This window comes from Coregonus lavaretus (assembly GCF_964263955.1).
Source record: "Coregonus lavaretus genome assembly, contig: HAP1_SCAFFOLD_1368, whole genome shotgun sequence".
In the NCBI taxonomy this organism is placed as follows: Eukaryota; Metazoa; Chordata; class Actinopteri; order Salmoniformes; family Salmonidae; genus Coregonus; species Coregonus lavaretus.
The window spans coordinates 1-23751 of record NW_028164678.1 but is presented as its reverse complement, the minus strand read 5'-3'; the positions used below and the strand labels follow the sequence as shown (position 1 = coordinate 23751).

General features: G+C 44.1%; 1 protein-coding gene across 1 annotated transcript in view; it reads left to right on the top strand.

Annotated features, from left to right (window-relative positions):
- Nucleotides 1–22326, top strand: part of drc11 (dynein regulatory complex subunit 11) — a gene marked incomplete at its 3' end in the record, with an annotated part of 32429 nt that extends 10103 nt beyond the window's left edge. Inside the window, exons 4-11 of the mRNA XM_084191822.1 lie at nt 580–774; nt 2983–3058; nt 6586–6784; nt 8256–8340; nt 8435–8584; nt 13111–13186; nt 18351–18457; nt 22216–22326. Coding sequence (XP_084047948.1) covers nt 580–774; nt 2983–3058; nt 6586–6784; nt 8256–8340; nt 8435–8584; nt 13111–13186; nt 18351–18457; nt 22216–22326 — 999 coding nt within the window. The remainder of the gene's footprint in view (nt 1–579; nt 775–2982; nt 3059–6585; nt 6785–8255; nt 8341–8434; nt 8585–13110; nt 13187–18350; nt 18458–22215) is intronic.
- Nucleotides 22327–23751: the final 1425 nt, after the last annotated feature.

The window sequence follows — 23751 nt, the reverse complement described above, 5'->3', positions numbered from 1 at the left end:
TTAACATTACTCTGGTCTCACACAGCAGATGCTTCCTCCCCAAGTTATATGCCTGGAGGACAAGGTTAACATTACTCTGGTCTCACACAGCAGATGCTTCCTCCCCAAGTTATATGCCTGGAGGACAAGGTTAACATTACTCTGGTCTCACACACCAAATGCTTCCTCCCCAAGTTATATGCCTGGGGGACGAGGTTAACATTACTCTGGTCTCACACACCAAATGCTTCCTCCCCAAGTTATATGCCTGGGGGACAAGGTTAACATTACTCTGGTCTCACACAGCAGATGCTTCCTCCCCAAGTTATATGCCTGGAGGACAAGGTTAACATTACTCTGGTCTCACACAGCAGATGCTTCCTCCCCAAGTTATATGCCTGGAGGACAAGGTTAACATTACTCTGGTCTCACACACCAAATGCTTCCTCCCCAAGTTATATGCCTGGGGGACGAGGTTAACATTACTCTGGTCTCACACACCAAATGCTTCCTCCCCAAGTTATATGCCTGGGGGACGAGGTTAACATTGCTCTCATAGTGTTCTTGTCCCTCCTATGTCTATACTGCTGTCTGTGTCAGGAGGTGTCGGTTCAGACCATGTGTCTGGAGGAAGCTGTTCGGGTCCTTCAGGTTTGTGAGCGGGCACGGCAGGGACGGCTCAGGCACCGCTTCATGAAGGAGATACGGCAGGCTGAGGAAGAGGGGAGCCAGGCCACGAGCCAAACACCCACCAGCACCATGGACCCCGACCAGGCTGCCACACGCATTCAGAAGGTATGGAGTGTATAATTATTGTTTTGTTTCTCATATTTTGTCCGCAAACTTTACTTTCAATACCAGGCCCACATTTCCAATTGCTGTTGAACAGTACTAAGTAATGTTTTAATACGAGTGAACCACTAAAGACATAGCCACAAGTCAGGGAAGCTGATTCACGGGGTTAAAGTAACTCTCCAGTATTTCCAGATTTCTATGAAATATGACCTGTAATTAATTACAATATGTGTGAAATAGTTTTCCTTCCAATTTTTAAAGTATGTTAAAAAGCAGCTTTTCTGTTTTGGAATGGTTTGGGCATAAAAAATATTAATGCAGGTAGACAGACCACTGACTGGCCAGCTAATTTTCCTCAGGAGGATGACATCATCCTCTATGAGGAAATAATAAGCATTTTTGAAATGGTCTGTTTGAGATACAAGTTTGAGTTTGGTTTTTTAAAAGTGTTTTCCCCCCAATTTATGCTTTGTCCACAAAATATGAATATTGGATGAGTTAACAACATTATTTGGGTATGAGTTAACAGAATATGAACTTTTAAAAGTGAGATTTCCACTGGACATTTACTTTGATATGGTCACTCTCTCTAGTCAGAGGGTTTCCCCTGTAACTATTCCCTAGGTCGTTTCTGTAAATGAGAATGTGTTCTCAGTCAACTTACCTGGTAAAATAAGGGTAAAATAGTTAATTCCACTCTCTCCAGTCAGAGGGTTGTGGTTCATCCCACTCTCTCTAGTCAGAGCCAAACCACCTCTTGATGAATTGCACAAAGATGGGTAACAGAATTCCATCTCCATTAAACTCTGCTATACACTTGGACTGAGTCCAAGTCCAAAACGATGGCTGCTTTTACTTTGTATGGAGAAATGGGTCCAGCTATGGACTGCAGTTTATATAGTTTTCTGCCTGCATTGCAAAAAGGCACAAGAAGTTTGTCTCAACAATGTTATCTCAATGTCACCTCTCTGCTGTTGGTTGGTTCATAACCATAGCACCACCTAGATGTTCTAGGACACACACCCAGATGTCAAAACGCTGGGTTATCACATTACATGATTAGTGAGGCCATGGAAACGAACACCTAAAATCCAGACTCACTTTCAGTTCCCCCCGACCCTGCTCTCTCATCGGCCCAAGTGTTAACCATCTCTGGCCTAACAAAGCCCCATGGGCACATTGCTTTCACAGAGGAATCGGGTGTGTAGCTATTTTATGGATAGGTTGGATCATATATCATTATACCATGGCTGAGGTAATGACAAGTGGTTCTATTTACCTGACATGTTAGGGTTCATGTTCAGGCGGAGCACTGGGTGAATGTTAATCCCTGTCTTGCACAAGGGACGGTATCGATCAAACACTGTTAGACGAACCTGACTTTGTAAGCAGTACATTGGTAAAATAGGACAATACTTTTATATCAGATGTCACCAGTACTGTGACTGATCCGTAGGCTCATTCCTCTCTGCAGTAGAGCATTCCATTCCTCGTCTATGTGAGTGGGAGATATCATTGGAGCAGGCCAGCCAAAGAGAGGGGTCTCTTCTGTGTTAAAAATGCCAGATGTTATCATGAGTAGCGTCTGTCTCCTGGATGTTAGCTGCCTGCCAGCCCCCAGGTCCTGAGTGTTTGGCATTTGTTGGGCTCTGCTCAGCTCTCAGCTGTTCGTGTAATGCAGTATGGGCATGCTGGTTATAAAATCCCCTTTTATCTGGTGTGTCCTGTGTTGTGTTCTACGTGTCTCCTTTTATGTTCTAGGTTTCCTGTTTTTCTGTTGTTTTCTAGGTGTCTTGTTTTTCTGTTGTTTTCTAGGTGTCCTTTTTTTCTGGTGTGTTCTAGGTGTCCTTTTTTTCTGGTGTGTTCTAGGTGTCCTTTTTTTCTGGTGTGTTCTAGGTGTCCTGTGTTGTGTTCTAGCTGTCCTGTTTTTCTGGTGTGTTCTAGGTGTCCTTTTTTTCTGGAGTGTTCTAGGTGTCCTGTTTTTCTGGAGTGTTCTAGGTGTCCTGTTTTTCTGGTGTGTTCTAGGTGTCCTGTTTTTCCGGTGTGTTCTAGGTATCCTGTGTTGTGTTCTAGTTGTCCTGTTTTTCTGGTGTGTTCTAGGTGTCCTGTTTTTCTGGTGTATTCTAGGTGTCCTGTCTTTCTGGTGTGTTCTAGGTGTCCTGTTCTTCTGTTGTGTTCTAGGTGTCCTGATTTTCTGGTGTGTTCTAGGTTTGGCGGGGCTACAGTCAGAGGAAGAGGACCAGGAGAGAACGGCTGGAGGAGATGATATTCCTGGGAATGGTGGGTGTCCTCATTCACTGTTAACTGTTCCCTCTACCAGGACTGTGTTGGGTAACAAAGGAGCAGGGTTACTCTGAGTCAGTAAACACAGACAATCACAGACACGTCTGTATTGTGAAGGTCAGCCAATCAGTACCAGTGGTGATAACCAGACAAGTCTTGGTGCCATGGTAATTTTGTTTATCTTCCCTTTGTGCTACATCTGTTTTCTCTCTCTCTCTCTCTCTCTCTCTCTCTCTCTCTCTCTCTCTCTCTCTCTCTCTCTCTCTCTCTCTCTCTCTCTCTCTCTCTCTCTCTCTCTCTCTCTCTCTCGAGATTCAATTTCAATTTAATTTAAGGGGCTTTATTGGCATGGGAAACATGTTAACATTGCCAAAGCAAGTGAAATAGATAATAAACAAAAGTGAAATAAACAATCAATATTAACAGTAAACATTACACTCACAAAAGTTCCAAAGGAATAGAGACATTTCAAATCTCATATTATGTCTACAGTGGCTTGCGAAAGTATTCACCCCCCTTGGCATTTTTCCTATTTTGTTGCCTTACAACCTGGAATTAAAATTGATTTTTTGGGGGTTTGTATCATTTGATTTACACAACATGCCGACCACTTTGAAGATGAAAGATATGTTTTATTGTGAAACAAACAAGAAATAAGAGAAACAGAAAACTTGAGCGTACAAAACTATTCACCCCCCCCCAAAGTCAATTACAGCTGCAAGTCTCTTGGGGTATGTCTCTATAAGCTTGGCACATCTAGCCACTGGGATTTTTGCCCATTCTTCAAGGCAAAACTGCTCCAGCTCCTTCAAGATGGATGGGTTCCGCTGGTGTACAGCAATCTTTAAGTCATACCACAGATTCTCAATTGGATTAAGGTCTGGGCTTTGACTAGGCCATTCCAAGACATTTCAATGTTTCCCCTTAAACCACTTGAGTGTTGCTTTAGCAGTATGCTTAGGGTCATTGTCCTGCTGGAAGGTGAACCTCCGTCCCAGTCTCAAATCTCTGGAAGACTGAAACAGGTTTCCCTCAAGAATTTCCCTGTATTTAGCAACATCCATCATTCCTTCAATTCTGACCAGTTTCCCAGTCCCTGCCGATGGAAAAACATCCCCACAGCATGATGCTGCCACCACCATGCTTCACTGTGGGGATGGTGTTCTCGGGGTGATGAGAGGCGTTGGGTTTGCGCCAGACATAGTGTTTTCCTTGATGGCCAAAAAGCTCAATTTTAGTCTCATCTGGCCAGAGTACCTGCTTCCATATGTTTGGGGAGTCTCCCACATTTACATTTACATTTTAGTCATTTAGCAGACACTCTTATCCAGAGCAACTTACAGTTAGCAAGTGCATACATTTATTCATACTGACCCCCCGTGGGAATCGAACCCACAATCCTGGCGTTGCAAGCGCCATGCTCTACCAACTGAGCTACAGGAGGCCACTACATGCCTTTTGGCGAACACCAAATGTGTTTGCTTATTTTTTTCTTTAAGCAATTGCTTTTCTCTGGCCACTCTTCCATAAAGCCCAGCTCTGTGGAGTGTACTGCTTAAAGTGGTCCTATGGACAGATACTCCAATCTCCGCTATGGAGCTTTGCAGCTCCTTCAGGGTTATCTTTGGTCTCTTTGTTGCCTCTCTGATTAATGCCCTCCTTGCCTGGTCCGTGAGTTTTGGTGGGCGGCCCTCTCTTGGCAGCTTTGTTGTGGTGCCATATTCCTTTCCATTATTTAAATGGATTTAATGGTGCTCCGTGGGATGTTCAAAGTTTCAGATATTTTTTTATAACCCAACCCTGATCTGTACTTCTCCACAACTTTGTCCCTGACCTGTTTGGAGAGCTCCTTGGTCTTCATGGTGCCGCTTGCTTGGTGGTGCCCCTTGCTTAGTGGTGTTGCAGACTCTGGGGCCTTTCAGAACAGGTGTATATATACTGAGATCATGTGCCAGATCATGTGACACTTAGATTGCACACAGGTGGACTTTATTTAACTAATTATGTGACTTCTGAAGGCAATTGTTTGCACCAGATCTTATTTAGGGGCTTCATAGCAAAGGGGGTGAATACATATGCACGCACCACTTTTCCGTTATTTATTTATTAAAATTTTATGAAACAAGTGATTTTTTGTATTTCACTTCACCAATTTGGACTATTTTGTGTTTGTCCATTACATGAAATCCAAATAAAAAATATAAGTGTTGTAACGATGTACAAATAGTTAAAGTACAAAAGGGAAAATAAATAAGCATAAATATGGGTTGTATTTACAATGGTGTTTGTTCTTCACTGGTTGCCCTTTTCTTGTGGCAAAAGGTCACAAATCTTGCTGCTGTGATTGCACAATGTGGTATTTCACCAATTGATATGGGAGTTTATCAAAATTAGATTTGTTTTCAAATTCTTTGTGGGTCTGTGTAATCTGAGGGAAATATGTGTCTCTAATATGGTCATACATTTGGCAGGAGGTTAGGAAGTGCAGCTCAGTTTCCACCTCATTTTGTGGGCAGTGTGCACATAGCCTGTCTTCTCTTGAGAGCCATGTCTGCCTACGGCGGCCTTTCTCAATAGCAAGGCTATGCTCACTGAGTCTGTACATAGTCAAAGCTTTCCTTATGTTTGGGTCAGTCACAGCGGTCAGGTATTCTGCCACTGTGTACTCTCTATTTAGGGCCAAATAGTGTTCTAGTTTGCTCAGTTCTTTTGTTAATTCTTTCCAATGTGTCAAGTAATTATCTTTTTGTTTTGTCATCATTTGGTTGGGTCTAATTGTGTTGTGTCCTGAGGCTCTGTGGGGTCTGTTTGTGAACAGAGCCCCAGGACCAGCTTGCTTAGGGGACTCTTCTCCAGGTTCATCTCTCTGTAGGTGATGGCTTTGTTATGGAAGGTTTGGGAATCGCTTCCTTTTAGGTGGTTGTAGAATTTAATGGCTCTTTTCTGGATTTTGATAATTAGTGGGTATTGGCCTAATTCTGCTCTGTATGAATTACTTGGTGTTTTACACAGAATATATTTTTGCAGAATTCTGCATGCAGAGTCTCAATTTAGTGTTTATCCCATTTTGTGAATTCTTGGTTTGTGAGCGGACCCCAGACCTCACAACCATAAAGGACAATGGGTTCTATAACTGATTCAAGTATTTTTAGCCAGATCCTAATTGGTATGTCAAATGTTATGTTCTTTTTGATGGCATAGAAGGCCCTTGTTGCCTTGTCTCTCAGATCGTTCACAGCTTTGTGGAAGTTACCTGTGGCGCTGATGTTTAGGCCGAGGTATGTATCGTTTTTTTGTGTGCTCTAGGGCAACGGTGTCTGGTGGAATTTGTATTTGTGGTCCTGGCAACTGGACCTCTCTCTCTCTCTCGCTCTCTGTCTGTCATAGTGGTTGGGCAGCACTCACAATTACTTAACATGCTGGCTCATCCAAACTCACTGTAAGCTAATTGTAACGGTCTTGACTGATCTTATCATGATCTAATCTCTATATCTGTGTCTGATCTGCCTGGTCCTCAGGTCCCTCCAGAGCAGCAGCAGCAGAGGCCCAGCGTGGCCCAGCTGAAGGCCCAGCAGGTGGAGGCGACTCGCAGGCTGGTCCAGGAGGAGAATGAGGCTGAGTACCAGAGGGCCCTGGTCAGCATCAAGGAGTCTGTGTGTGCCGTGGACGGCCCTGACCTACGGGAAACCCTGCAGGAGCAGATCAGACAGTGGTTTATTGAGTGCCGGTGAGACAGGCAGGCAACGGGGAAGTCCATCTTCTTTCACAGTAGCTGTATCTTTTCTATTCGATCCTCTCTTTCCCAACCCGACTCTCCCTGTTTCACTGTCATGCTGCTGAGGTTACCACACCCATAGACTCCTTTCCTGGCTCCGGCCAAACCCATCACCACCAGTATGTATCTATCTCTGTTCCTGTCATGAAGAGGGGCTTGGAATGGAAAAGGGGAGGGGGGAGGACAACAGCAAAAAAAAGAGTGTGTTAGTGTGAGGCCTAATGGCTGTTAGTGTGAGGCCTAATGGCTGTTAGTGTGAGGCCTAATGGCTGATAGTGTGAGGCCTAATGGCTGTTAGTGTGAGGCCTAATGGCTGATAGTGTGAGGCCTAATGGCTGTTAGTGTGAGGCCTAATGGCTGTTAGTGTGAGGCCTAATGGCTGTTAGTGTGAGGCCTAATGGCTGTTAGTGTGAGGCCTAATGGCTGTTAGTGTGAGGCCTAATGGCTGTTAGTGTGAGGCCTAATGGCTGTTAGTGTGAGGCCTAATGGCTGTTAGTGTGAGGCCTAATGGCTGTTAGGTGCAGGATATGGCCGGAGGAAATGAGCGACAGTCAGTGTCTGTGTGTGCACATGCATGTGTGTGTGTGTCTTCCCCTCCATGTGTGTGTCTTCCCCTCCATGCGTGTGTGTGTGGAGCCCTGGGGAGTGAACAGAGAGAGAACAGCTCCCATGGGAAGGAAACAATGACCCACAATGGCCCTGGTCTCCACATTCTGCGTCCCAAATGGCACCCTATTCCCTATATAGTGTACTACTTTTGACCAGAGCCTTATGGGCCCATTTGGGACGCAACCCCAGTGTCTCAGGCCCCAGCCTGGCCTCCACGGCCCTGCCCTCTGCTGTGACCTCGGCTGAGCTGCTGACAATAATATAAGCACTGTGACGGATGGATAAGGAGGTCACACCCTCCAGGGTAGTCTAAACTCTAAACCCTGTCGGTACAGCTTCCTCAACCTGCCTGATGAGAATCTAAACCCTGTTGATACAGCTTCCTCAACCTGCCTGATGAGAATCCAAGTATTCTGGGGCCAAGAGGAGAGGGCCAGATTTGAAGGAAGTTGGAAGCTAAACGTTGGTTCACAGGGTTACTCTAAGGTTTAGGATAATGAGAGCTGGAAGGGAGGGATACATAGTTTGGCCTCCCGAAGAGCAATTCCTGTTCCAGTCATTATTTTCTCTCCACATTGAGATAACTGCTCCGTGACATGGACAACCCCTAATTAGTGGAAGTATCTGAGGCATTTCAAAAACAATTAGGAGGGTGTGCCCTCTGGTGACCTAGTTGGAGGTCTGCCATCTAACTCTCAGTGTGACATAGTACAATACATCAAGAATTATGTGTATATATCTGTAATGAAAATATTCATTTAAGAAAAGGAAATATCCCAGATTGTGCCTTTTTAAAACATGCTATATATTGTAGAGACGCCACTGGAAAGTTTCCTGACTTCCCCAATGCCGAGAATGGGGGATCAACAGCCATATTTGCACAGAAGACACCTGACCAGGTAGACTAATGACCCATGGTCCTCATCTAACCTACAGACAGTTAACAAACACTCCATTTCTTTTTCTATGCTCATGTCATTTTGTTCCTGATAGGTTGCTGCAGAATTAGCAGCGAAAGAGGAAGAGAAGAAGAGGAAAGGCAAATTAAATAAAGACCAGAAGGGTGGGAAGGACCGCAAGGATCAGAAGAAAGACAAGAAGGGGAAGAACAAACGGAAGAAAGGAGGAAAAGAAGAAGGAAAGGTAGGCTCAGACAAGGCTTGGCCAATAGTGGCTCATGCTATTAAACAGACAAGGCTTGGCCAATAGTGGCTCATGTTATTAAACAGACAAGGCTTGGTGGCAAATAGTGGCTCATGCTATTTAACAGACAAGGCTTGGCCAATAGTGGCTCATGTTATTAAACAGACAAGGCTTGGCAAATGATGGCTCATGTTATTAAACAGACAAGGGTCAGTGGCCAATAGTGGCTCATGCTATTAAACAGACAAGGGTTGGTGGCCAATAGTGGCTCATGTTATTAAACAGAAAAGGCTTGGTGGCAAATAGTGGCTCATGTTATTAAACAGACAAGGGTTTGGTGGCCAATAGTGGCTCATGCTATTAAACAGACAAGGCTTGGCCAATAGTGGCTCATGCTATTAAACAGACAAGGCTTGGTGGCCAATAGTGGCTCATGTTATTAAACAGACAAGGGTTGGTTGCCAATAGTGGCTTATGTTATTAAACAGACAAGGCTTGGCCAATAGTGGCTCATGCTATTAAACAGACAAGGCTTGGCCAATAGTAGCTCATGTTATCAAACAGACAAGGCTTGGCCAATAGTGGCTCATGTTATTAAACAGACAAGGGTTGGTGGCCAATAGTGGCTCATGTTATTAAACAGACAAGGCTTGGCCAATAGTGGCTCATGTTATTAAACAGACAAGGCTTGGCCAATAGTGGCTCATGTTATTAAACAGACAAGGCTTGGTGGCAAATAGTGGCTCATGCTATTTAACAGACAAGGCTTGGCCAATAGTGGCTCATGTTATTAAACAGACAAGGCTTGGCAAATGATGGCTCATGTTATTAAACAGACAAGGGTCAGTGGCCAATAGTGGCTCATGCTATTAAACAGACAAGGGTTGGTGGCCAATAGTGGCTCATGTTATTAAACAGAAAAGGCTTGGTGGCAAATAGTGGCTCATGTTATTAAACAGACAAGGGTTTGGTGGCCAATAGTGGCTCATGCTATTAAACAGACAAGGCTTGGCCAATAGTGGCTCATGCTATTAAACAGACAAGGCTTGGTGGCCAATAGTGGCTCATGTTATTAAACAGACAAGGGTTGGTTGCCAATAGTGGCTCATGTTATTAAACAGACAAGGCTTGGCCAATAGTGGCTCATGCTATTAAACAGACAAGGCTTGGCCAATAGTAGCTCATGTTATCAAACAGACAAGGCTTGGCCAATAGTGGCTCATGTTATTAAACAGACAAGGGTTGGTGGCCAATAGTGGCTCATGTTATTAAACAGACAAGGCTTGGCCAATAGTGGCTCATGTTATTAAACAGACAAGGCTTGGCCAATAGTGGCTCATGCTATTAAACAGACAAGGCTTGGCCAATAGTAGCTCATGTTATCAAACAGACAAGGCTTGGCCAATAGTGGCTCATGTTATTAAACAGACAGGGGTTGGTGGCCAATAGTGGCTCATGTTATTAAACAGACAAGGCTTGGCCAATAGTGGCTCATGTTATTAAACAGACAAGGCTTGGTGGCAAATAGTGGCTCATGTTATTAAACAGACAAGGCTTGGTGGCCAATAGTGGCTCATGTTATTAAACAGACAGGGCTTGGTGGCCAATAGTGGCTCATGCTATTAAACAGACAATGCTTGGTGGCCAATAGTGGCTCATGTTATTAAACAGACAGGGCTTGGTGGCCAATAGTTGCTTCAGAATTGCTTTATCCAGGCTTTTGATAAGAAGAGCTCAGTTTATTTTCTTCCCCTGAAACATAACTGATCTCAGTCTGACCTTAATGCCATTCTTCCCAAACCTTCATAAGACCGCAGCGTCTCATAACCAAACCAATAGAACGAAAGTGTAGGTGACGGGCAATAATCTTCAGTCGTATGCTTTTCCTCTTAAGTGAATTGAAGTAGACGCTTTACTGCAGCCTCTCCACCTGTTTTCCTCATGAAGGCCCAATCCCACTGCACATGCACAATTAAGACCATGAAATACACCACTCTACTAAATCAGAAGCTAAGCGGTAGAGCTTTGTCCCATGGTCTTCTCAGATGATTGAGGGTGTGGTGGAATGATGGAGACGTTTACTATGTATTTATTTAACCGCTGAAGACTGTGAAGACTGTGAGGAAACGTTTCTGATTCCAGTCAAGTATTCCTCAAAGGGTTTGTTCAAGCCAAGGATTCAGTCCCAGTCCACATCTCCCTTCCATGAACATACCCTGTGGAACAACAATATGTATCTCCCTGTCCCACCTCAAGCCAATAATACTAAGGGCTCTATTCAATCTGTATCGCTGAAGCGTTACAGATTGCTCAATATAAATGTAAAGGCAAATTCCGATTGAGCTGACATATGCAGCGTTTACCGTGAATGCAGTCTCCGCTAATGCGGGAACATTGCCTTTAAATTTAAATCACGCTCTAACACTGTACTTCCAGGATATGGATTGAATAGAGCACTAAGAGTATTCATGACTATTTTGTTGAATGATTTCTCTATGACTTTAATTGTCTTATTGAAGTAGCTAATATGTGTTCCTGAACAGAATAGCAACAGCTATTGGATAAGGAGGTCACTTTTTTCCAATCATAGTCTTTTTAACCGGGTTTACCGTACAGTCCTGGACACCCGGTTACAGAGTTTGCTTGAATAGGGTCCATAGAATAGCTTTGATAATTGTTGAGGGTGATAATGTAGGATTAAAGCCAAAAGAACTGATAAGAGATGTTGAGGAGAACAGAGCTGAGCTTTGGCAGGGCTTCTTTCCTTTGTAGTTGGGAGTCACTTTAGCCTCTCAGACAGAATGGCACAGTGTGCTTCTGAGTGAGGCGTGTGTGATTAAACTAGCACTCTGTAGTCTGTCAGAGAGTCTGAAAGCAGACTGACTGTCTCCGAGATAAGGGCCAATGTGTCTTGGTCTGTCACTCACACCTTTACCAGAGATGGATAGAGTAAAAAGAGGGCATGATACTTCTCGTTTTACAGTAAGGATAAGCCTACACACTGGGGACCTTACACTGTTCTAGAATCAATATGATGGCGTGACTAGTGGTTACTATGCAACAGGCATGACTAGTGGTTACTATGCAACAGTATCACTCATATCGACTGGCTCTGACCCCACAGACTAGAATGGAAGCATTGTTCACGTAAAACCAAGAAATGCCCCTTTCATTTGCGGTGGAGGAACATGTCACATCCACCTGACCACGTCCGAGACAGCTCATGAACCGGAGAAATACCATGGCTAGAAAGGGACATCACTTTACAGACTTCGTTCTTAGAGGAGTATTCCAGATGTGCTTGGTATGGGATGGTCGAACTCATCAAATAGACACTTGATCTCTTGGAGTTTTATAGTGCTTTCTGGTATTGTGAGTGACTGGCAGTATTATGTCTGTATCGGAGGTTAAGTTCAACATTGACTCATGGTGGTGTGAACGGTTATATTTGAAAGTCTATGGTTGTGGTCTGATTTGTTATGGGACTGCCTTAATCTTGTCCTGAACAATCCTGAACAGTCCTATAAAGATAAAGAATGAAGTGTTGTCTATAGATGAACCCCCCCCCCCCCCCACTCTTAAGCACGATGATCGACATCAGTTCCTCACTACCTGATCTGTCTCTATTAAAACCCTAGTGCGTTTTCACAGCCCTGAAACTGAACATCTGATATTCTGATCATGCCTGTTCTGGTCTTGGTCCTGGTCCTGGTTCTAGATCTGACCTGGTGTCACATCATAGATAGTCCTGGATCTGACCTGGTGTCACAGCATAGATAGTTCTGGATCTGACCTGGTGTCACATCATAGATAGTTCTGGATCTGACCTGGTGTCACAGCATAGATAGTTCTGGATCTGACCTGGTGTCACAGCATAGATAGTTCTGGATCTGACCTGGTGTCACAGCACAGATAGTTCTGGATATGACCTGGTGTCACATCATAGATAGTTCTGGATCTGACCTGGTGTCACATCATAGATAGTTCTGGATCTGACCTGGTGTCACATCATAGATAGTTCTGGATCTGACCTGGTGTCACAGCATAGATAGTTCTGGATCTGACTTGGTGTCACATCATAGATAGTTCTGGATCTGACCTGGTGTCACATCATAGATAGTTCTGGATCTGACCTGGTGTCACATCATAGATAGTTCTGGATCTGACCTGGTGTCACATCATAGATAGTTCTGGATCTGACCTGGTGTCACAGCACAGTGGAGGGCAGGTCATCTGTAGAGCAGCTTTGAACTCTATCCAAGTCATGTGGAGTCTCTGAAAACATCCACTCTCTCCACTAAATTAGCCATAAGACCCGAGACCCCTATCATTACCTTAAACAACAAGGTGCTAAAAATACAATTTCCTTTCTGCCTAGCTTAGATTGCATCTATCCTAAAATACATATAATATACATGGGACTTTGAGAAAATAATGCGAAATGAAACTACTTATAAAGCTTTAAAACTGTGTCCAGCTGTAATACATGTAATGTAATGTAATTATTTATTTCCTGTCTCTTGAAGGAGGAGGAGAAGGGCTGGAAAATGCCCCCGAGCAACTTCCTCCCTACTGTTCTGGAGGGAAACAAAATGTACAAAGGTGAGTTAGAGAGTAGGTATGAGGACCATATACATGTACAAAGATCAGTTAGAGAGTAGACATGAGGACCATAGAAATGTGGTGATTAGAGGCAATTATGAACTATTTACACAGCATTGCTAAATGGTCGAGCTGATAGGCACAGATCGGAAGGCTTCCTTCCACAGTGTTTCTCTCTGTGATGGTTCATGCTGTCTCACTGAAGACAGCGTTGTCTCTGACATTATCAACTGTTGTATAATGACAGGAGTCACAGCTTCAGTGGAGAGGGTGGTGGTTTCTGGATCTTTACCAAGGGTCTGTTGTTGGTGCTTTGACTCAGTGTGGGACCACAAATCAATCTGATCACCAGACAGACTTCCTGTCTCCCATGGTGCCCTGGGCCCTTAACGAGGAAGTGATGCGTGCCGCCCAGGCTCCTGTCTCTCAGTGACCCGTGGAGGGGTGTGTGTCCAAACCCCATGGCTGCCTTTACGCAATGACTCAGTGAGGAGCAGTTGGACCTGGAGCCTCCAAATTGTTGTTTCAAGTCAACCACCCTGCTTCCTCCAAATCCAATGGAGATTGATGAGTGACTTTGTTTTGGTGTTTTAGCTTTTTGCAGGTTTAGTCATTATCCCTTTGACAGCTATCCCCTCTTCTAGTTAAGTCAGTTTCACTCTTTTCACATTTTGATAGGTGACCAAGGGAGATTTCAACACAATGTTGAGTACTGAAGTCTGTGTTGACTGACTCCAGCTGTCTCCCCTAATGGAGAAACAATGCAGAGAAATGACAAAAGCTGCTGCTTTCCTCCTGTCGCTGCTAGATACAGGTCAGACATCCAGGAGGAACTCCACCTATCACCATATGAGCTCGTCTGGCTTCACTCTTTTACTCCTTAAAGACTTCAACCCTTTCAACAACGTTTCAGCAACCAGATGAAGATCTTGATCCTGAGTAGGGAGGGATCTGTCGGTCTGGAGGAGTCTGCATCCTCCGACCACATATATCCTGGGTCTCATCACTCCTTTCCTTATCTGACCCAGTCACCTGAGGTGGAAGGTTCTAGGTGGAATGGTGGAATGCTTCTCAGGGGGCAGCATGTGGTTTACAGCTTCTCATGTGTTATTTGGCTTCTCGTCAGTCGGTTCCACTGCTGCACAAACACCCCACAAATCACTGAGGGAAATATGGGGAATCAGTCACCACTGCTCTCCGGGCGTGTCTCGAAGGTCTACATGGTTGGTGCCAAAACAACAAACATTATTCAGAGGAGTAATGGCGTGATTATTATATTATACAGGCTTGTCCCCCAAAGCTGTGAGGAGTATTACGGATAGCACAGTAGTTTCATTTAAACGTATATGAACTCAATAGTACATATTTGGACCAGAGTTAGGGTCAGTTCCATTCTGAATTCCAGGCAGTTTAGTAATTGAAATGGAATTGACTCGGCTCATTGAACGTTCATGGGCCTGTGATATCCTTGGATGAAAGGTAACTGAATGAGGCTGAAGGGAAGTGTGTGAATAGTCGCTGTGTGTATATCTGTGCCACCGTGTCAAATTCAGCCCTTTCAAGCTGCTCTGCTACTTCCTAATCTACACAATGGGAGCATTGGAGTCAAATCACTGGGATATCCTGTTGACATCCCTATGGAGGACATAGATACGGCTTTCTCAGTGTTCCCAGCTTAATTAGATTTGTCATAACAACACAATAACACCTTTATTCAAAGATACCCATAGTTTTACACACACATATTCAGGGCATGTGGCCCATGTGGGAATTCAATTGAACCCACAACATTGGTCTTGCCAGCACTCACTGATTTTTCAAACTCAACTTTTTGGGGGGAGAGCTCAATTGTCTTTTGATCAGCATCATGCTCCAACCAACAGAACCAGCTGGAGAAATCATTACAACACTCATAGAGACTTCCATCTTACCTGTGTCTAACCCTACTCTATCAGTGACCATAGAACGGTCTCTGCTCCACCTCTGCTCTGCGTCACCTTTAATTCAGCGTTGAGAGGGTGAAGGAGAGGGTAACAGAACCTAGAACCAATAGTCAGGCAGCAGCTGTAGAGTTAGCAGGAAGTAATTCTATTCCCAGTCAACGGTGTTTAATTCTCTCCTCGTTATGATTCACCTCAGAATGTCAACTGGTACAACACAGGGCTTTAGGTTACATTCCTGTTAGAAGCAACACACACACAGACCTTTGAGATGTAATGAAGACCAGACGCTGGCCCAGCACTCTACACCTCGACAGCTCACCTCCACAACGTTTATCACGTTATGTGTGTGTGTGCGTGTGTGTGCGTATGCGTGCATGTGTGCACTGTGTAGTGAGGTCAGCAGTTTCTACAAGGCCATAGGGTGGCTTTGCCTATATCAGGGGCCAGTCTCTCTCATTACCCCAAACTAGCCCCGGTCTGAGTTAGCTGTAGGTTGACTGTGTCTAGACTCCAATATGAGGAGGAGTGATTGATTTGGAGGTTTTTATTAGGAGTGACCTCTCCTTATAGTGCCTCACAGTAATGGGAAAGGACAGGGAATAAAACACTGCAGCTGGTCCTCCTCCCACTCTCTCTCCTCCCTCTCCTCCTCTCTCTCCTCCCTCTCCTCCTCCCTCCCTCCTCACTCCTCCTCCTCCCTCCCTCATCTCTTCTCCTCCTTCATCTCCCTCTCCTCCCTCTCTCTCTTCTCCCTCTCCTCCTCCCTCCCTCCTCACTCCTCCTCCTCCCTCCCTCATCTCTTCTCCTCCTCCTTCATCTCCCTCTCCTCTCTCTCTTCTCCCTCTCCTCCCTCCCTCCCTCCTCACTCCTCCTCCCTCCCTCATCTCTTCTCCTCCTCCTTCATCTCCCTCTCCTCCTTTCTCTCTTTCACCCGTTCATCTCCCTTCAACCTCGGCATTAAAGATCCTAAAACACAGTTTGTCATTAACATTCATGGATAGCAGAATATAGCTCTTAAACCCATGTAAAACATCCAGCCTGTCAAAGGCCTGATTAAAAATAATAATAATAAACGTCAGGGTGCTTTGTAAACGGTGGTCCTGTCACATCAGCTCTGTTTTATCAGGTGTGTGTAATTGGAAAATGATTTAATGATTGGCTCGTTAGGTTGATTTAGATGTAATGAAGCGGAAAAGGTGAAGCAAATATTTACCCAGAATTCAGTGAGGGTTCAGGTCTATAGGTCCGTTCCTCTGAGAGTTTGTGTTTGTTGGGAAAACAAAAGACGGTTGACTTTCTTGCTAGTCTGACTGTTTTACTTTGACATCTTGTCCTTACACTAGTCACGGCTAAGTGTTTCATTGAGGTGATAGTCCATTGTGTGGTACTTTAGTCCTGTTATTTTGGTTTGGTTTTGTTTCCGTCCCTCTCGTTGGGTACTTTTAAAAGTTTTTTATCACTTTTTCCCACTACCTCCTCTCCTTCCCCCCATACAGCCCAGCTGGGCTGGGGGCTGGAAGGGAACCATGGACAGACAAACCCTGGGAGCGTGATTGGAACTGGAACTCTCTTCCTGTGTGCTCAGGCAAGCCAGGGCCAGCGTCACGGAGTAGCGGTTGGATGTGAACCATGGATTTAATTTCAATTTCCTGGCCAGAGGATCGTGCAATAGGAAGCGCTCATTACTTAGTAGACTCACTCTTCCTGTTCGCAGCTCAGCTCAAAACACCTTGTTTTCCCAGAGTGAAAAAGGAGAAAAAAGGACTGTGGTAGAAAGGTGTGCACCAGCATACTAATGGCTAGATATATATTGGAAGCCGAAGCACATACTGTGGGTGTAGCAGACAGAAAACCGTGGCCTTGGCAAAGGAAAACGCTGTTGATCACACTTCAGTTGAAGTGCTAGTCTTTGTCTTTCACCAACCAGGTGGTATATATATATATATATATATATATATATATAACACAGTGTATCCAATGACAGAGCAGCCTGTTCTTATGTGTGTGTGTGTGTGTGTGTGTGTGTGTGTGTGGCCGATATGTGTCGTGAGGAATCATTATATTGGATAAGCTTGACGTAAGCCAGTTTGGTCAAGTGAACTGATTAAATTGCCATTGGCTTAAATTCTCCTAATGGCAATATAGTGGACTTGAAACGCTGACCTGGCTTTTCTACCACTCACACCACTGCTTTCTCTTCAAGCCCTGTTCAGAGGCATAGCAAGGATGCCCTCTTTAAACAAACAGACAGATTGAGTTTTGAGAACACACACGAGAGAAGAGAAAAGGTAATTATATGTATCAGATTGCCTGGGGGATGTTTTGAAACGGGGGACATTAAAAAGGGGGCCTTGTGGAGGAGGAGAGGAAAGGTTGATCTCTGACCTTCCGAGAAGATCCTATTTCAAAGAGACACCGTATATGGAGGTGCCACCGGATCAAGCTGTTAAACCAATGGCCTTTGACTCCTGCCTGAACTTGACAGGTCTTCATCCGAAGGAGGGGGGGGGGGATTATCTGTCAAATGCGAAAACAAGTCGGATGTTGATAAATATCTTGTGATGGCTCTATTGCATACCATGTTAACAAAAAGGTCTCACAAAATGACACGTAAATGACCACAACCATTATCATGCCAATGCAGAGACCAAAGGAGGTCAGAGATGTTTTAGAAGAGAGATGGCAGGGCAGTTGGGGTCTTCTGACTGTAATGGCCTTTGGCTGTACCAGTGTTTTGTTCTGTCTGGCATTTTGAGTGGTTGTTATGAAGGCTCAGATCCCAATCATCCCACCTGTCTGGCTTGATGTGGAAATCTCTGCTTGGAGTTGTGCCAGGCCGGTGGCAGGAACAGGAAGTTCATTTCCTTACCAGGAAGTGGTGCCTGAGAGCGGACAGAGCAACTTGGAGAGGACAATATGCACTGCCTTAGTCACACACACACACACACACACACACACATATACAGTCAAACTCCTCCACCTGCACGTCCCTCTCTCTCTCTGGTCCTGTCTGGGAAACTTGGAGCTCCAGAGGAGACGAAGCATCAGAGTTCTGTTTTCTCTACTGACCACTCCAACATGCTTCCTCATGCTCTACTGTCAGTGATGGATGATGATATGTTTGTGTGTGTCTGTGTGTGTGTGTGTGTGTGTGTGTGTGTGTGTGTGTGTGTGTGTGTGTGTGTGTGTGTGTGTGTGTGTGTGTGTGTGTGTGTGTGTAGATGTGTGGCAGGGGCGTGATGAGACACAGAACTTCCTGCAGCGGTTTGATGCCCAGCTGGTGCGTGAGGAGAAGAGGTTGGAGGTGGAGGAGGAGGTCAGAGTTCAGGTGAGCGACTGGGCCATTGGTCTCAACACACACTCACACACAAACACACACACACTTCAATCATATGTGACCGACCGCCTCGATTCGGTCTTATGTTGCAACATTTGAAATTGTGTTTTTTACATTGGATAAAAGTAGATGACTCAGAGCTAGAACATTGTATATCATACACTGCAGTTGAGAAACAATGGGAAAGTAATTCTGCTTTGAAAGTTCATAAAAGTTCAAAACCCCACTTTTGAGAAAATGGCCCTTGAATGTCTTGGTACACCTACTGGAGAGCTCTTCTTTGTCTACACCCATTCAGCATCGTTCACCCTAGGCCCACCCATCTCTTTAAGGATTCACATGAGGTCATTTGCTAAACAGTGTGTGTAGTTTAATAAACAACCAAAGTAGTAGCCTACAATAAGGAAAAAGTCCAGATAAAAATACACTTTATCTAGTCCTTGGCCTATATCCTAATCTGACTTTGGTGCAGGTCAAGTTGTTCTTCACATTACCGTCTCTGGTAAACACACACTATATCAAATACAATCCATGCACAGGATACAGAAGGTGTCAACGGTACAGTGAAATGGTTACTTGCATATTTGTATAGTAGTAATGTCAAAAAAAGAAAGTGTCCAGATAAAAATATTGTATAAATATTTTATATTTATTAGATGATGCTTAGTGCTTACCCAGACACACTTGTCTAAATTGATGGGTCATGTGAAGGAAATGCTGTAACCAACCCCCGGCCACATCTAGCTAAGTGGATGGGTCACTATTGTTCACACATGTTCATGAAATACAACAGATGGCCGTAATCACCCCCTGACACACCTGGCTAACTTGATGGGTCATGTAATCATCTGGCGAAGTGGAGTCTTTTGTTTAGACATGTAGCAATTAACCATAATCCCAAACAATACTACTGGCAATACAAACAGATTGTCATAGCTAGCCACCATTAATGAAATGCTGTAGTATGAATCTGCAGGTAGCTAAAGCTAACCAATTAGCTTCAATGTAAGCTAGCTAGCTAACAAGCAACTCGCTGTTGGCTGGGCTCCCTGCCTGTGCCATTAAACCCCTACAACTCATCCAGAATGCCGCAGCCCGTCTGGTGTTCAACCTTCCCAAGTTCTCTCACGTCACCCCCCTCCTCCGCACACTCCACTGGCTTCCAGTTGAAGCTCGCATCCGCTACAAGACCATGGTGCTTGCCTATGGAGCAGTGAGGGGAACGGCACCTCTGTACCTTCAGGCTCTGATCAGTCCCTACACCCAAACGAGGACATTGCGTTCATCCACCTCTGGCCTGCTGGCTCCCCTTCCTCTGCGGAAGCATAGCTCCCGCTCAGCCCAGTCAAAACTGTTCGCTGCTCTGGCACCCCAATGGTGGAACAAGCTCCCTCACGACGCCAGGACAGCGGAGTCACTCACCACCTTCCGGAGACATTTGAAACCCCACCTCTTTAAGGAATACCTGGGATAGGATAAAGTATTCCTTCTAACCCCCCCCCCCCCCCCCCCCCCAAATTGTAAAGTGGTTATCCCACTGGCTATAGGGTGAACGCACCAATTTGTGAGTCGCTCTGGCTAAGAGCGTCTGCTAAATGACGTTAATGTGCCCTTGAGCAAGGCACTTAACCCTAATTGCTCCTGTAAGTCGCTCTGGTTAAGAGCGTCTGCTAAATGACTAAAATGTAAAATGTAAATGTAAACATTAGGCTATAACTAGCAATGCAAATCGATTTCTGAGATACAAATAATATTACTACACAGATCATACACATACAGTGAGGGAAAGAAGTATTTGATCCCCTGCTGATTTTGTACGTTTGCCCACTGACAAAGAAATTATCAGTCTATTATTTTAATGGTAGGTTTGGTTTATTTGAACAGTGAGAGACAAAATAACAACAAAAAAATCCAGAAAAATGCATGTCAAAAATGTTATAAATTCATTTGCATTTTAATGAGGGAAATAAGTATTTGACCCCCTCTCAATCAGAAAGATTTCTTGCTCCCAGGTGTCTTTTATACAGGTAACGAGCTGAGATTAGGAGCACACTCTTAAAGGGAGTGCTCCTAATCTCAGCTTGTTACCTGTATAAAAGACACCTGTCCACAGAAGCAATCAATCAATCAGATTCCAAACTCTCCACCATGGCCAAGACCAAAGAGCTCTCCAAGGATGTCAGGGACAAGATTGTAGACCTACACAAGGCTGGAATGGGCTACAAGACCATCGCCAAGCAGCTTGGTGAGAAGGTGACACCAGTTGGTGCGATTATTCGCAAATGGAAGACACACAAAATAACTGTCAATCTCCCTCGGTCTGGGGCTCAATGCAAGATCTCACCTCGTGGAGTTGCAATGATCATGAGAACGGTGAGGAATCAGCTCAGAACTACACGGGAGGATCTTGTCAATGATCTCAAGGCAGCTGGGACCATAGTCACCAAGAAAACAATTGGTTACATACTACGCCGTGAAGGACTGAAATCCTGCAGCGCCCGCAAGGTCCCCTGCTCAAGAAAGCACATATACAGGCCCGTCTGATGTTTGCCAATGAACATCTGAATGATTCAGAGGAGAACTGGGTGAACGTGTTGTGGTCAGATGAGACCAAAATCGAGCTCTTTGGCATCAACTCAACTCGCCGTTTTTGGAGAAGGAGGAATGCTGCCTATGACCCCAAGAACACCATCCCCACCGTCAAACATGGAGGTGGAAACATTATGCTTTGGGGGTGTTTTTCTGCTAAGGGGACAGGACAACTTCACCGCATCAAAGGGACGATGGACGGGGCCATGTACCGTCAAATCTTGGGTGAGAACCTACTTCCCTCAGCCAGGGCATTGAAAATGGGTCGTGGATGGGTATTCCAGCATGACAATGACCCAAAACACACGGCTAAGTCAACAAAGGAGTGGCTCAAGAAGAAGCACATTAAGGTCCTGGAGTGGCCTAGCCAGTCTCCAGACCTTAATCCCATAGAAAATCTGTGGAGGGAGCTGAAGGTTCGAGTTGCCAAACGTCAGCCTCGAAACCTTAATGACTTGGAGAAGATCTGCAAAGAGGAGTGGGACAAAATCCCTCCTGAGATGTGTGCAAACCTGGTGGCCAACTACAAGAAACGTCTGACCTCTGTGATTGCCAACAAGGGTTTTGCCACCAAGTACTAAGTCATGTTTTGTAGAGGGGTCAAATACTTATTTCCCTCATTAAAATGCAAAATCAATTTATAACATTTTCAACATGCATTTTTCTGGATTATTTTGTTGTTATTCTGTCTCTCACTGTTCAAATAAACCTACCATTAAAATTATAGACTGATCATGTCTTTGTCAGTGGGCAAACGTACAAAATCAGCAGGGGATCAAATACTTTTTTCCCTCACTGTAACGTTAGCTAGTGAGCCAGCAAGCTAATGTTCGCTAGCTAGCTATCAGTATGCTTTAACTTGCAATGAAAACACAGTTTAGCCCACGCATTCATGTCAGTCCATCCCTATTAATTTTTTTCAACCTTTTTAAATAATTTCATTTGATTGACTTCTCAATCTTTTAAAATAATTTTTAATTCTTCAGTTCATCACTTGAAAATAAAATGTCCTCAAATGAAACAGAATTCACCTTTACCCTGTTGCATACATCAGAAGCGGACTTCAAACGCTGCACGTCTGTGAACGATTTCCAACGACGAGACGAGCTGAGGGTTCGTGGTGACTGGTGAGCGTGCATGTTAACAATCTCTCCTCACAGGTCGATGAGCTGATGAGACAGGAACTGAAGAATCTCAAGCTGGCTGTGGACCGAGAGAAAGGGAAGAAGAAGAAGAATACGAAGAAGAAGGGAAAGAAAGGTGGCAAGAAGGTAAAGGACGGAGGCGCTCTGCTCTGCACGTGTGTGGATATGGGGTCTGGATAGGTTTGGATGGTGATGGTGACATATGGGGTTAATCCAACTCATATGTTCAGACATATGCATACTTGGAATGAAGGATTGCACCTTTCATAGGTAAGCAATAATGGCTTCCCTGTGTCATTTCTAGCATTGCTTAATGTGGGAATAATTTAAAATGGATAACCATCATCTCAAAAGAAAATCACCGCTATGAATTAATATTATGAAAGGAAAGTAATCCGTCATTGGCCTCATTGTCTGTTGGTGTGAATGTCATTTTATTGTACCTCACAGCTGTCTTCTCTGGATTCTGTTTTGTCCATTTCCAAACAAACTAAGTAGATATGAGAACAGTCATTACATTTCTACACTAGTGTCAGTTTATCCCACAATTTGCATATACCCTGCCCATTCCCCTCACCCATATCTCAATTTGTGCCAAATTTTGGAGAGATTTGTGAGAAACCTACATGCCAAGTATAGACCATATATTGTGTTCCCTACAGGTTATAGATAAGACCAGAAACGCTGAACCTATCCGTTCAGATCCCAGTCCTACCTACCTACAGGTTATGGAAAATATGTTGTTTTAGTATTTGTCCAGTAGGTTTCCTCAAGGAGAAAGCCCCCTACTTCTATGTCAAAGATAATAAATCAAAAACACTATAGTAAATACTACAGTAGTCCACAAAACACTACAGTAATTACTACAGTATATACTACTTTTTTACTACAGTATTTATACTATAGTAAACTGTAAATACTACAGTATACTACAGCGAATACTACAATTAAGTCTGCAAAAACACTACAGTGAAAACTATAGTATTTATACCATAGTATACTATAGTCTTTTTTCATGTGGGTCTCCAGAGACATATTTGTCAGATTATTTTGTGATTTACTTCAGCCAGAATAGCTGAGCGTGTTGACATATTGAATCAGTAGGCCTATTTATCTCTTGTTTGTGACTTGCATATCCATACTGTAATGCAAGTAATGTGGTATACAAATAATGTAAAATCCTAAACCATCCAACATAACCATAGCTCATTCTTTGAGAGGTGTTAATTTAAGGTTTGCTGCCAGCATTGTGGGCTATGATTGAACACAGTTTCACAGTGGTCCAAAATTCCTGAAGAAAGAGAGAGGAATTCTTAAATGTTTCTGTGAGAGGAACACCCTCTCATAGCAACAGGGAAGTGGTGTATTTACTAAATTAAACAACACACCCAAGTGTATTTTGGTTCATAAGTTGTGTAAGATCATCTCTCTTGGAGTGTTATTTTCGACCAGGAACATGATGTTATCCCCAAAGACTGTGACTCACTTGTTCCTTTTTTATGTTTTTTTCTGAACTCAAAATCTTCCATGTTGTTACTTTTAGGTTCCCTC